General features: G+C 39.7%; 1 protein-coding gene across 8 annotated transcripts in view; it reads right to left on the bottom strand.

Annotated features, from left to right (window-relative positions):
* Nucleotides 1-14,970, bottom strand: part of ARHGEF28 (Rho guanine nucleotide exchange factor 28) — a 307,464-nt gene that overhangs the window by 130,316 nt on the left and 162,178 nt on the right. The window contains exon 1 of one of the 8 annotated variants that reach the window (XM_007175930.2): nt 1,428-1,699. The exons of the other annotated variants lie outside the window; for them this stretch is intronic. Within the exon in view, the coding sequence (XP_007175992.2) occupies nt 1,428-1,512 (85 nt within the window). The 5' untranslated portion in view covers nt 1,513-1,699. Of the gene's footprint in view, nt 1-1,427; nt 1,700-14,970 lie in introns of those variants that run through there. 8 annotated transcript variants of the gene reach the window in all.

The raw sequence follows: 14,970 nt of genomic DNA, 5'->3' as shown, positions 1-14,970 counted from the left end.
CCTCCCCCCGAAACAATTAATGGTAAGCTGCATTTATATCATGGCCCTTTACCCCCAAAGAAGAAGCAATTACATTTTAAAATAGAATATAAGGAAAATAGAATGTTGTACAAATGTTTTAAGTCCCCAGTGATAGAATTTCAAGAATGGCAATGAACAGCGTGGGAGATTTGTTCAGGTTGAGGCTTTCTACTATTCCTAGAGAGTCAACCCATTGTATTCCTGGGATCAGCCTTGATCCCAGGCCAAGAGCAAACACACATGCATGCGCGCGCACACACACACACACACACACACACACACACTCCATTTTATTTTAGAAGGAAAAAAAAGCCTTGAAATGAAACAGGTACGGTGACAACCGCCAGCCTCCATTTTTCTCCAGGTAAAGCACAGGGTGATACGGTTGGTCATTCTGTTCTCACGAGAGAATTCTGCTCCCCCAGGACAAAGCTACAGAGGCGGCCCACTTTCAGAAACACCTCTTCTGCTTATAAGCTCACAAAAATGTTTCTGTTTGAACTAAAAACATAACCACATAAAGTCCCTCTACAACACAAGAAAGGGCTACTCACTACCTTTCTAGTTTTGATAAACCTCAGAAGGCAACAATCACCACCTGCTGGAGATGGTGCACCGGATACTCAGGCCACCTCCGCTGTTGCCTAACACCAACTTGTCCCTTGGTTTCCAAGACCTGCACCACAAGAGTGGGTTGCAGGTGAGGCGGAACAAGCAGCATGAAGCCACTCCATTATTATCACGCTGCAGATAAATAGCTCTTCTGCCTTTGGCAGTAAAGCATTTTGCATACTTGGTAATTACCGTTAATAAACTTTTTAATATGTGACTGCATCCCCCGGAGAAATATAGGCTTTCTTATTGAAATTACTTTCTTAAAATCCCTTCCTTAGAGCATCTACAAAATCAAGAAAGTAGAGTAGAAAAGAAAGAATTTTCTTAGATATAAAAAATTTTTTTTAATTAGCACACACTTGAAAACTAAAACACAAACGCAGCGGACACCGGGTACTAAGCACACGCATAGTTCTCTGCACATCCCACAAAGACCAGACACATTTAAATCAACAAGACACTTTATTGTCAAGGTAACACCAAGGTAACTGAGCAAATGAATCCAAAACATTTACCTTGTACTAAACTCCCTTTTTTTTTTTAAAGGAAAAAAATAGCGCATGCACAATACAGCACAATGGAAGATTTAAAGTGAAAGGAACACAGGAAGGATGAGTAGGTTTGACCTCAGAAGTCTATCTGTAAAGTATTTATATTATAAGAGTTTTATAAAGACATGTATAAACACGCACTTATCAGAAAGAGTCTTGCAAAGCAACGAGGAAAAGAAAGGTAAGAATAGGAAGATGCCCGGCTTGGCTCTGGGGGTAGTAAAAGATCGCGTGATCTACCTTGTTTGGACGCCCTCCGTCGAATCTTCATTTTGGGGAAGGAAGGCCACGAGTAGTTAAAAGGTAAGTCCGAGTCAGAATCCATCTTTTTGTCTTGATGAAATCAACAGATTCAACAGCAGAGACTCAGGAAGAACTCGGACATCCCCAGCCAGGAGGCGAGTCTCCCGTGTGATGTAAAAGGAAGGAATGGGGCTGGGTGAAAGCTGCGAACACCGGGGAGGGAGAGGCAATAAATGTTTTGCTTCCTTCAGGCGTTCAGGCATGTAGACCAAGAAGGAGGTTATAAATATGCAAGCCAAACTGGGAAAGTAAAAGGCGAGCACAGCAGCTCGGAGTGGCACTGGTACACCGAAGTCCAGTTATTCAAAAGGTCACTGGGAGCAAATGAATCATTAACTCTCTTCTCATTGCTGGAAATGGAAATGAAGAAGAAAGGTAACTGCGAATTGAAAGAGAGCCGCCTGAGACTCAAGAAAACCCTCCCAATGCAGATGCCTGTTTTGGTCGGGAGCTAGAGGATCATTTCTCAGAAAAGCCACCCTGTACAGCATGAGATAAAGGTTGAGGTTTATGTGTGTGGACAGCCAGAAAGCTCCAGTACACAGACAAATAAAGGCCGTCATACTCAGGGCAGGGATTTTTCCAGAGCAATCTATTCTTTCATACCACTGGCAGGTTTGGCAGCTTTTCAGATCTAAGGGCCAAAACAACTCTGATAATTCATTTAACAATCCAGTCACCCCATCCTTTTAATCCAAAAGGGGTTGGAAGCTTTAACTTTTATCCAGAATTGTACTTATTAAATTCATGTAAAGTCATCTACTTTACTGTTTAGCACAATTGGGGCGTTTTTTTCTCAAATTGTCACCAAGTTTGGCCATCAGTCGCAAGGAGCTAGGCGCCTTCGGGGCTCTGATCTAAACTTGCAGTCCATCTCAATGGAGCTAGCGACTAATTTACCACAAACCAACAGTTCTTACACAGTCTCCCTGAACAACTCGCCGGTAATTAGCATTCAGTAGAAGCCCATTACTGCCTCCCCATAAATCATTGACACTGCTCAAACTTACTTCTCTAAACCCCGACCGGCAGGCGCACAGATACATGGGCCCCAAATAAGCTCAAGCACAGCAGCCAAGGTCTGCAGCGGAAAAAAAGTATATCCCAAGTCTCATACGGGAGTCTCTTTTAAGCATTTCTTTTCACAGAAGTATTGTATTTTGTTTTGAGGGCATCTGACGGCCAAATAAACTAAAGGAGAGTGGAAACAATATGAGGATCCTTTCAACTCTGCAGATCTGGAACACGACAACATGTGTCTTAATTAACATTCATCTCCTTACTTCAATTATTTCAAAAATTGTTGGCACTCTCGTGCCATGCTGTGTGAGAAAACAGATGCATAACCTGCTCCCTGATAGCTAATCCTGTCTGATTGGGCTGGGGTTGGGTGAGGGGTACAGATAGATACGAAGGAAATCAGAATTACATACGTCACCTCTGTTTTCATATGGGTTGCTATGTAAATATAGCATACAAGTAGATCAACTATAAGCTACGTAATGACAAGCATCACAACTAAGTTAAAACAAAAAATATATTCTCTACTTTGTGACCTTTTATTTGAAGAATAAGTACATATTTTTCTTACTCAGCTGGAGCAATTGTAAGGAAAAATTACTCTCAACTCTACTATCAGATAAGAGAGTTTTAGTCCATACACAACTTTCTATAAGAAAATAGATAAAATCTTGTGAATGGGTTTCCATTCATTCTCAGTTTTAGGACTCAGAACACTGTAGGCAGCTGCTAAATGAATGAATGATTTACACAGTTAAGTCCCAACCCGTAGACGAAGAATCTTTATATGACAGCTGTAATATTTTTGGTAAATATCTACTAATTGAAGCTTGTATCTTGACCCCAAAAACATGCTATGCGAACTCTGGTAAAGTGTTTAAATATATATTTGCATTTTATTCATCATAACAGTGTCTACATTTGAAAAGAGCAATACTGTTGGGTGGAGAAAACCCTTTGTTCTCTAAGGCTCCATACAATACTTGGGGTGTGCACAGAACTCTTGGCTGCCTGAGAGATGTCCAGAGACCCTAGAAAGGGAACCTCCACAAGTGTAGACACGCACCATTTGGAAATGAAGGTACTGGATCAGGAAATACTGTTATCTTTCTCATTTTCATGCTAAGTAAAGTTTTAGAGCCGCTTAACCAGGATAAATCCCAGGTCAACAAACTACTGGAGTGGGCTGCTCCTCTCTTAAGCATCAGAGACAGGTCAGAAGACCTTCAGGACAATGCAAAGAGATGAAAGAACTTCGTAAAATGCAGTTCTTGAGTTGAGATGCCAGGTAGGTGCATCTCAATCTCATTATCCCCAAAGCACAGTCCTTGTTGACCAATTCCATATCAACTGATTGTTGATATAGAAATTATTCTGGCAATAAAACTACTAGAATTACCCAACCAGTACATATGAGAAACCCAACAAGAGACTTTCCAATCTCCTCATTTGCTTTATTATTTATCAACATTGTTTAAAGGATAAACTGAGTTTACTGACCAGCAGTGTGCATAGTTAACATAAAAAGTGGAGTATCAAATATTGTGTTGACAGTATTTTTTTAGGCCAACTCGTTTTCTTACCAAAGAATTTCTCCTGAATATGGGTCATTTATCCTCCTTGTTTTCTACAGTAATTGAGTTTGTCCCGGCATTGGGTCAATGTGATTGCATTTAAATTAATTCAAGATGTTATTTACATCTCATTCATATTCAACAGCTTAATTTCTCTGCTTTCTCTGACTGGCTGATTGCAATTGCAGTTGGCAGAATTCAATGATATATCCCCAAGGCCACTTTCTCACCAGATATCATACAACCATGACAACAGAAGAATGTAAATGATTTCATCAGCCTTACTGTGCCCGCTCTAATTAGAAAATCCTTTACTTAGAAAATAACCTCCATAAAGTCACAATTATCCAGGACACATGCTGTCACCTACCTTTCAACAATGATAAAACTGAACCTCCCTAGAAGAGGATTTATATTTCAATTTAAATTACAGTATTTGTACAGTTTTCTTATCCTCCAATGGGGTCCAAAATTCCTTGAGGACAAAAACTGTGTTTTACATTCATATTTTTAAGGAGCCTCAAGCTGAAAAGAAAAAGTATGGGATTTTGGAGACATATATAGATGGTTGCCGGCTTACGATGGTTCAACTTAGGATTTTTCAACTTTACCGATGGTGCGGAAGCAACACGCATTCAGTAGAAACTGGACTTGGAATTCTGAATTTTGATCTTTTCCCAGACTGGCGATATGCCCTATGACACTCTGTCGTGATGCTGAGCAGGGGCAGCGAGTACAGATCCCAGTCAGCCATGCGATCATGAGGGTAAACACCCTATATGCTTACAGCCATCCTGTACCCATACAATCATTCTGTTTTTCAGTTTCATTACCGTATTCAATAAATTACGAGATATTCAACACTTTATTATAAAATATGCTTTGTGTTAGATGACGATGCCCAATTGTAGGCTAATGTATGTGTTCTGAGCGTTTAAAATACTCTAGGCTAAGCTAGGATGCTCAGCAGGTTAGATTTATTAAACACATTTTTTCACTTATGATATTTTCAACTTATGATGGTTTTATTGGGGCATGACCCCATCATAAGTCAAGGAAGATCTATATATCTGGACTCTGTCACTTATTTACTTAGTGGCCCTAACCAAGTCACTCATACCTTCTGATCCTCAGTTGTTTCCTACAAAATGGGATATCTATACTTCAAAGACTTGTAAGGATCAAATGAGATTATAACAGTAAAGAACATACGTTTTCACTAAGTTTTAGTTTAAATGTTAACTGTAAAGTTTCCCTTTCATTATATTTCTCTCCTATATTATAGACACTGAAAGATTCTTATCGTTATCTCAAGAATAATAGCTTGATTTTCAAAACAGAGACATGGCAACATGAAAAGAAGTTCCAAGGAAATCATACCGAGACAGAAGGAGGAGGATTTGTTTTGCTTTTCTGCTCCATTGTTTGACCACCAGAGACTACAGTTTTTAACACTGTTAAACACCATTCTTGGGGAAAAAAATAAAAATAATAAAAAAATACAGACAAAAGGCAGCAGGACCCATGATGCAAGGACAAGCCTATCCTGGATAATTTCAGCCTAAACAGTGACAATTTCATGTAGTTCAAGTTCTAGCATTAGGTGAAAGTCAGAGATGATCAAAGTCTTCCTCAAAAACGCCTTAGAAGGCACCATGTCATCACTCTAAGTTCAACAGAAACAGTTCTTTGCTGGAGAACATCGTTACCTCGGTCGGGCACCAGATGAAATGGTTGGCTTTCACTGAGAGGCCATGTTTTACAGAAAACAAAGGTCTTAAAAGCACGGCTCACATCCACGTGTAAGATGCACTCACTGTGAGCCCCAGGGAGGGAAGCACACATTCACGTCCAGCTTCATGCTCACTCGGGGCCGTTACACTCACTGAGTGTAGAACCACCTGAGGTTCAAATTATTATTTTTCTCCCTATCTCCCCTCCTTGTTGAATTTTTTTAATAGAGCCTATAAAGTTGAATTCACATAAAATAGACATGAAGTAGGAGCATGGTACAATGGTGGTCATAAATTAGAAACCCAGAGTGCCACCATTCATAATACCACCTTACTTTAAAAATAAGAATATTTTTACTTCTTATCTACCTTAATTACCTTGATTTATTTGAACAAAAACTCTGCATGCCCCTCCGAAAGTTCTGATATGCCCCCTTATGTCATCCTACTATCTAAGGGGGAAAAAAAACCCAGACACAACCTAGAAGTCCAACAGATGAAATTACCTGTATTATGATATACCCACATGTAATACAAAAAGAGAAAAAAATTCTCAAAAACACTTCAGGATAGGAAAATAATAGATTTTCTGACCAAAGTAACATATTAAAGAATTATGTTGCCAAAGCTTCCACCAGCATTTAGTATTGCTACAGATACAGGTTCTACTTAGATGATTCTCTTAAGGAAATAAAGATCCTTGGTGGACCTCTTTTTGTCTTAAACCCTGAAGTTCCTGGGCATAACCTGAAAGGAAAGAATTAGGACAAATTCACTAAGTTTTTCTGAATGATACATTATGAAGAATTTTGAATTTATCCTGAGGAGGCAGCTGTGGATAGTAAATGTAAGGGTCCCTGGAGGTGGAAGAAGCAAGGTTATGGGCCATAAGTCTGGACAGAGAAAGGATGGAGGGGGAGGAAAGTATCTTGTTACAGCCTGAGGAGAAAAAAATTCTTCATAAGTAGGAAGAGCCCAGGCACCTAGGGAAGCAACATCTATGATTACATTTGAAGTTTTTTCTGATAATGTTCCAATTTTAATTTTCCCAAACCTTCTGAAAAAGTTTCTTACATGTTATGGACTTATTCACAAACTTTTTTTAAAATCAATTTTAACATCAAAGTTCAACCTATTGTTCTATAGACTTTTACGGTCATTCACGTGTAAATAAGTTAAAAGAGCAAAGAATTTAAATCGTTTTAATGTAAGTGTTATCAAGCCTACAGTTCTGAAGCTGAAATTCACACAAAATGTGATGGATAATCCTGTTTGTTTGGGTTTTTTTTAAAGGGTGGGCTCATCTTGTATATGCTACTGGAGTACTGTTGCTTCTAGGCCCTCTCAACTGACGGAGCAATGAAATATGTGTGTCCTAACCTAGGTATACACACATACCTACAAATATTTCCATACACAACCATGTGTATCTATTTTAACTAATCATGAGTACATAGTGATGTCCACATCTCTCATTCATTAGCACATGGATCATTCTGGCCTCCTCCCCTTGCTTCTCTGTAAACTCCCACTCCAATAGTGAAAAACCTGACACCTACTCTCCATCATCCATTGACTTACTTATTTCCAGTATACATTAATAGTGCTATCAGAAATGTTAACCTGTACCCCTATGGGAAACAACTTTCTCACCTAGAAGACATGCTTATGTACAGTTTCCTTTGCCTTTATTCTTACAGACTCTACTCATTTCCAAAGTTACTGAGGTCTGCACCCCGCTCCCATCCTCTACGGTGAGGTTGTTTCCAAAGTTTTTAGTACAATTAGGTTGTTCTGCTACATTTTGCATTCCATCACAGGATCCTCCAACCTCTTGATTTTTTATTTGCACACATTGAAGTTTCCTCCGTGTGCCATAAAGTTCTATGGGCTTTGACAAATGCAGTGCCACGTGTCTACCATTACAGTATCATAAAGCATATATTCACCACCCTAAGATAAAACCCCACAATGACAGCAATATGTAGAAAGGACACAGAAGCCAACTGAAAGAATCCCTCATCACCAAAGCTAGAACACTCTGAATAACGTAGTACTGGATTACCACCCAAAGTGTAAAATAAATATCCATGAATTTATACTGACATAAATGACTGAATAAAGAAGCAAGAGGGACAAAAATCTCCCATGGAGAAGAATTCCAAACAGTTTATGTAGATACTTTGCCCACAGGGAAGCATACAGATAACTCCTCATTCCTAAAGCATGGGCTGCACATCATGACTTCCTTCCAAAGAACACAATATGGAAAGAGGAGTGGGGAAGAGTAACTTTACAGTGGAGAAACCTGACAAACACTAGCTCTACCAGGTAAGCAAGGTCATCATCAACACTGACAAGTCATGTTGATATTATATGCTATTGATATAATGTGATGGAAATGGCACTTAACCTCTGTGGTCTTCCTCCCAAAACCCATAACCTCAGTTTAATGATAGAGAAAACACCCCAAAATTACCAATTAAGGGACATTCTATGGAATACATGACCAGTATTCCTCAAAACTGTCAAGATCATCAAAAACAAGCCTGAGAAACTCTCACAGCCAAGGGGAGCCTAAGGAAACACAGCTGAATGTAATATGGTATCCTGGGACAGAAGAAGGAAACTAGATAAAAACTAAGGAAATCTAAATAAAGGATGGACTTTAGTCAATAATAATGTATCAAAACTGGTTCATTAATTTTAACAAATATACCATAATAATATATGATGTTAATAATAAGGGAAACTAGGGGAGTCTAGGGGGCTGGGTGTATGGGAACTCTCTGTACCATCTTTGCAACTTTTCTGTAAATCTAAAACTGTTCTACAAAATAAAGTGTAAAAATGTTTTAAAGGATGCGGACAAAATGTACAGACTCTATGTTCATTAAGTATTTGTGGAATTCATGCTAAAAGAAAGTGTGCATTGCTTATTCAGATACATAGAACTCAAGTCATGCATAAAACTCCATTTCCCTTTGCTTAAGTTCTGAAGTGAAGTTCCCATGTAACTCTGAGGGAACTAATTAGACATTAAAAGATTATATGCTAAAAATAATTGTAATTTCTCAGAAACAAATAGTGTCACTTTGGGGTTAATATGTTCCTAAGAGTTAACCCTAATGAGGAGCCCCCATTGGACACTTGTGGGATAGGTAAGTCTACTTCAGTTAGATCCGCAGAAACCTAATGGTAGATAAATCTCAAGAACCTGGATGAAGCCCAGCTCGCTTACTCAAAGTTTGCTTCAAAATTCTAGACACCTTTAATTTCACTCTTTATTCTGTTTTTTGTTTGTTATTTTAAATGTTATGAAGAAACAAAAGACTATTTACCCCTGGCTCTCCTATTCGGCATATGATTGCATCACTTCTTTCCTATGCTTTACACGCATTTTTCAGAAGAATCTCATATTGTGAAGAATAAGTTCTGTTGGATTTCTTGCCCATGACTGAAGTAAGAGGCCATGTTTCATAAAAACGTCTTCCAAATTAGGCACTCTAAAAGTTACAGCAAATTGTCCCAATAAATTGATAGAGCTCATACTGCCTGGCAATGAAAGCTAACCAGAATCTTAATTGTCCTAAAGTCCCTTCCAAGGGATTAACCACTGGGTACTCAGCAAGCCTAAACTCAACATAAACACACTGACACTGCAATCAAGCCCGAAACCTAAGTTTTCCTCTGTGCGGGCAATTCTTTCATTAACCATCTGCACACACAGGTATTCCGAAGTGTTTCAACAAAAGAAAAGGGGGCAAAATCCCTAAGTGGAAATTTAACTTTCCACAAAAAGCATTTACAAATACTATTTCCAGGATATATTTCATATTCTTCATTTGTTTCATGTTTTATAAGGTAGTTGTAGTTTCCTTAAGATTTTATACTTGTTTGAAATTTATAATTATTTGATTTAATCAAAACAGAATCTTTAGGGACAGAAGCTATGGAATTATTCACTAAGCTGGTTTATTTGGAGTTGAGGATCCTATTTTGGAGAACGAAAAATTTAGAGTTCAGAGAAAGAACTGCCATATTTTTCCCCCTCCTAGATTACATTTCAGAAATTAAGTTGGTTTGTGACATGAAAGAAAAAGGTGATTTAGAATACACTACAGCTAGGTTGGTACTACTGTCAAACATGAGGCCTCCTTGTAACGCCCTATGACATTAGTGTAAACAATCATCCACTCCCTTCATCCCAAACTGTGCACCTCTTAAGTCCAATAAATGAATGTGACAGCAAACTACAATCACTTGATTCCTTCTTAACGTTTAAAAAGAATCTTTAAAGGTTTAATCATCTCATTTAGGTTCAAGTATTTAGGAAACTTTCAATAAATTTTTTTGTTTTTTACCTTTCCCACGGATCTACCATGATATTGATGGTGATAATCATTAAAAGTCTGCAAACCTAATACAATTGGGCTTCCATTAATTGCTTTTGTAACCAACTGAGATAAAAGTGGAACCACAATTCTCCAATTCCAAAAACACTGAAAACCCAGTAAGTCAGAGTGATTTCAGCAGAGCAGGGCTCCCTTAAGGAGCTATGTCATGGTTCTCAACCTTGGCTGTACCTGAGAATCACCTGGGAAGCTTTTGGAACTCCTGCAACACAGGCTGCACTTCAGGCCAATTAGCTCAGACTTCTCTGGGGGTGGGACCAGGGCTTCAGGATTGTTTGTTAAAGCTCCAAGGTAATTCCAACTGGCAGGCAGAGTTCAGATAACAGAGTACTTAGATTAATTAGCGACTCCTAATCTTAACTCACTTTCATTTTGCTTTTTGTTTTTAAACACATATTTGTGAGCAAAAACTAGGCAGAACATTAGACCTATCATTAGACTAGACAGCTTCCTAGCCTTGGGACTTGTTTAAAAAAAAAAAAAACATAAAAAAACTATGTTAAATTATAAGAAAAGACGATAACATGAAGACGTTACACCTCCAACAAGACTTCAGTTCCTTCACATTTCCTTGTCTGTAGTATTATATTAACCTGAAAACCCCAAAGTTCTTTTTTAACTTACAGGATAAAAGTCTGTCAATAAATATTCCAATTGTCTAATTTAAAGAAAAATGCTTTATTCGCATTCCACAAGGAGAATTTTATCCAGAGAATGAAACCACAAATAGAAAAGGCAGAACACTCGTGATAAGAGAACCAAATTCAGCTTATATCACTCAGCAGAATTCCAGTAAGTTGGCAATTTCTTCTACCAAAACCAATTTTTAAAACCTCAACAACTGCAATAAGAAATTTTCATTGAAGTGAATGAAAGGAATAAAATCTGAATCAGAATTTTTACAAAAAAACTGTGCACTCCGAGTGATCTTCTTGGTATATTTCTCCAGCCCCAGACTCTTTATTTCAAAACCAAAACACTGGTAAGCTTTGGTTTGTGGTGGAAAGATGACCCCAAAAACAGAAGAGAAAAGAAAAAAGAAGAAAATCTACCCAAAACTTTTGTAGCCCGGGGCATAAAGAGAGACCTGCCAGAAATTAGGCTTGAAAACTTACTTTTCAGAAGGCTAAGAGCTCTGCTAAGGTTACCCCCTCTCCCTTTTTTTCCTTTTTTCTTTTCTTTCATGTTTCATGCAACAGTTCTGAGATCTCAACATAGATATACATGTGTTACTAAATAATAACAGCCAAAAGAGGGCCAGCTTCCAGTGACACGGGTCCTAGTTCTTAAGATTCCACATTTTGGATCTTGCTTCTGCAAATAAAGTTTCAAGATGTTTCCAAGCAACTTAAAATTGCTGTTTTATAAGGTTTTATAGCTTAGTAGCATCAATTCCATTTCCAAACTTTTAGTATAAGAAGAAAAGACTAACCTAATTAGTTCTACTTATTGGTGGTTTGCCAGACTAGCACTGTTGACTGCACCATCTCCACCCAGCTCACCACCTAAATCCATGGGCCTGGACTCTCCCAGATACACCCACAAAAGCAGACCTTGGATAAAGAGTTCCTGCTGCCCCTAACATTCTGTTCTGAGGGACTGTTCTTTGGATCTCCCAATCATTTCCTTCCAGTTTCCCTTTGGTGATGTTTTCCTAAGCTTCCTATGTGGGGTCTCTGTTTCTCTCTGTCTTGTCTGTGTCAGCTGGGTTGAGCACCCTGAAACACCTCACTTCCTACTGTTTGTTTCTGTTTCTGCTTCCTTCTCTTCCAGACTCGTCTGGATGAGTTTTTCTGGTATCAAGTCAGGTTTCCTTTCACATCCAGCTTTGGCTCATCTGTCTCCCTAGTGCCCACCTTCCCAGTTCCAGCACCCACTAAGAGGTTTTCTCATATTACATATAAGTAATGAACAGTAACAGCAAGGAAGTGACCCAGGGCATTAACCAATAACTGGGATTCGAGCCTCAGCATGTACTGACAATTGGGCCACTCTGTAAAATCAACAATACATATTACAAAAAGGAGGGTTGGGCTTCCCTGGTGGCGCAGTGGTTGAGAGTCTGCCTGCCAATGCAGGGAACACGGGTTCGAGCCCTGGTCTGGGAGGATCCCACATGCCGCGGAGCAACTAGGCCCGTGAGCCACAGCTGCTGAGCCTGCGCGTCTGGAGCTTGTGCTCCACAACAAGAGAGGCCACGATAGTGAGAGGCCCGCGCACCGCGATGAAGAGTGGCCCCCGCTCGCCGCAACTGGAGAAAGCCCTCGCACAGAAATGAAGACCCAACACAGCCAAAAATAAACATAATAAATAAATAATAAAATAAAAAAAATTTTTTTAAAAACAAAAAAAAAGGAGGGTTTTGTTTTGTTTTGTTTTCCTGGTCGATAAACACTTGTGGAGAGAATCTATGACATTTTCCCTTCTTCATACAAAAGTAATCCACATTTTTCATAGAAAAATGTACAGCATCATTTTAAGCTACCTTCTAAAATGAAGCTTACTTATGGCATATAATGTTACATGAATAAAGCAGGACATAGAATTCTATTGTTTACATGATCACGACTATGATCATGTAAACACACCAAAATTTAATAGTAGCTGCTTTGGGGGTGGCAGAACGATAGGGCTGTTTTTCTATTCTAAAATTTCTAATTTTTCTACTGTGAGCATTTATTACTTCTGTAATTACAAAAGACAAAATTAATTTGTTTTTTCCAAAAGGCTTATTTAGTAAATATTATGCTTAGAACCTCCGGCACTTGCATCAAGCTCACTCTCCGCCAGCCAAACAGCAGATACGGCACCACTTCCTGCCCTGCACTTCACGGCACCGGGACTTCACAGGCAGGAGGAGGATGCCAGCCAATTCCACCACCACTGCCCCTAGGGTCTCTACCTCCCTACCACCTTCTCCCATGGGGAAAGTTAAACATGCTCACAGAGTTCTTGTCGTAACATGTTAGTTTTACCAATTCTTCATTTTTCCATCCAAATAGTCATACAATATACAGCTTTAGCCAGGTAAAGTTCAAGTTATCTTCAGTCCAGTGCAGGCAGCGGCTGATAAATTACTGCAGGAAGGTCAGCTTCAATATGAGTGTCACTAAATCTGGGCTGTCCCATACAACCTCACTCACACTTGAATATCACCTGCTGAGAGAGCAGGAGTGTCGCCTTCCAGGGTCTTCTGTAACCCACCTGAGACACTGGCACTCTTGTTTCACAGTCCTCAGGCACGAACTTAACTTGTAACTGGAAATCTGAATTTCTAATCAGGCACATGGCTTTATTTTTTCAGAGTCAACCTTTCAAAAGAAGAGTGTGCAAGACAACAACTAACCAAGCCATTTCCAGCTTTGCCAAACCAGTGACGGCTTATGCATCTTTGTTTGCAGCTGGTATTCCAATGGGGCAGCCAAAGCTCACCCTCTCCACTGCATTTCCCAGAGGTTGTCCACATTTCCCGCTAGATGTTCGCATCCCTTCTCCCTGGTACAACATTCATAGCTGCCCACTGTTGAGCTTCTATTCCTTAATCATATTTAGCCCCATATCCTTGAGCCAAATGGACCCTTCCTTCCTTTTAATTTCCATACTGACCCATTTCATTTACCTTCTCTTCTACCCTTTCCTCCAAATGCTGTGCCCTCTCCCCGCACCCTACCTGCCCAGAATGTGAAGGCACTGCACGCTGAGGAGTCTCACCCTTCACTGTGGCAGCAACAGAATCGGACCCCAGCGCGCAACTCATACTCTCCCCTTTGAGCAAAAGGCCAAGCCCTCACAGTTATCCACAGAGAGCGGGGCCCTCACTTCTGGACTCGCCATAAATGTGATCTTACTATCACTACTCACTACTGTGGTGGTTCGGGGGCACCAGCTTGGATGAGGTTACCAGCTGTTACCCACTGGAGACTTTATTCTTCCAATTAGTAGTCATTTTCAGTGTATAAACTAATGGTGAGTTGGTTCTTGATGCTGATGGGCCAACGACAGCAATACAAAGGGAGCTTACTCTGGTGCTTCCCTGTCCAGTGCAATAAATAAAGTTCAAAGGCAGCTCCTCAGTCACACTGGCCACACGTCACATGCTACATAGACATATGTAGCTACCCACTGGAACGGCGCTGATGTCGTTTATGAGATCGCACTGAACTCACGGCACACCATTTTGAATAATACAAATCAGCAAAGACGTATACCTCCGTGCCACATTTATCAGCACTTCCTCAGAGACCAAGCAGAATAGAAGCACATATAAAGTAGAACGGTTTAGAAGCGGCCATGGGGAAAAGCCATTTCCGGTTCCAGACACCAGCTTACCACCTGATTCTATTATGTTCTTTGCATAAAATCAGGTGACCTTTTCTAATCCACCAAGTTTAAATGAACAACAAAGCCAATGTTCGCACCAGGGATAACCATTCATAGACCTTCTCATAAATCACCGGATTAATGTCATACACGCTCGTCTCTCTCAAATTCTTTATCACATCCCTCCTCAGACACGATGATATTACTGACAAAACACTCCGATTAGGTCAGGCTACTACAATTTCCATAACATGTGCCTTCTTACCCAGCAAGGATACCACTTTGAGAACGGAGTGAATTTTTGAAGCCTAACATGAAAATAATCCTGCTATTTAATACTTTTAACAGCCAACACTCCTCCCCCACCAGCAACTTGTCTCGGTAAACATTCTTCAAAGCGAACATTCCTGGGAGCATG

Source organism: Balaenoptera acutorostrata, chromosome 2 (genome assembly GCF_949987535.1).
Source record: "Balaenoptera acutorostrata chromosome 2, mBalAcu1.1, whole genome shotgun sequence".
NCBI classification, from domain to species: Eukaryota; Metazoa; Chordata; class Mammalia; order Artiodactyla; family Balaenopteridae; genus Balaenoptera; species Balaenoptera acutorostrata.
Note: the sequence above shows the minus strand (reverse complement) of the source record. Positions and strands in the feature narration are given on the sequence as shown.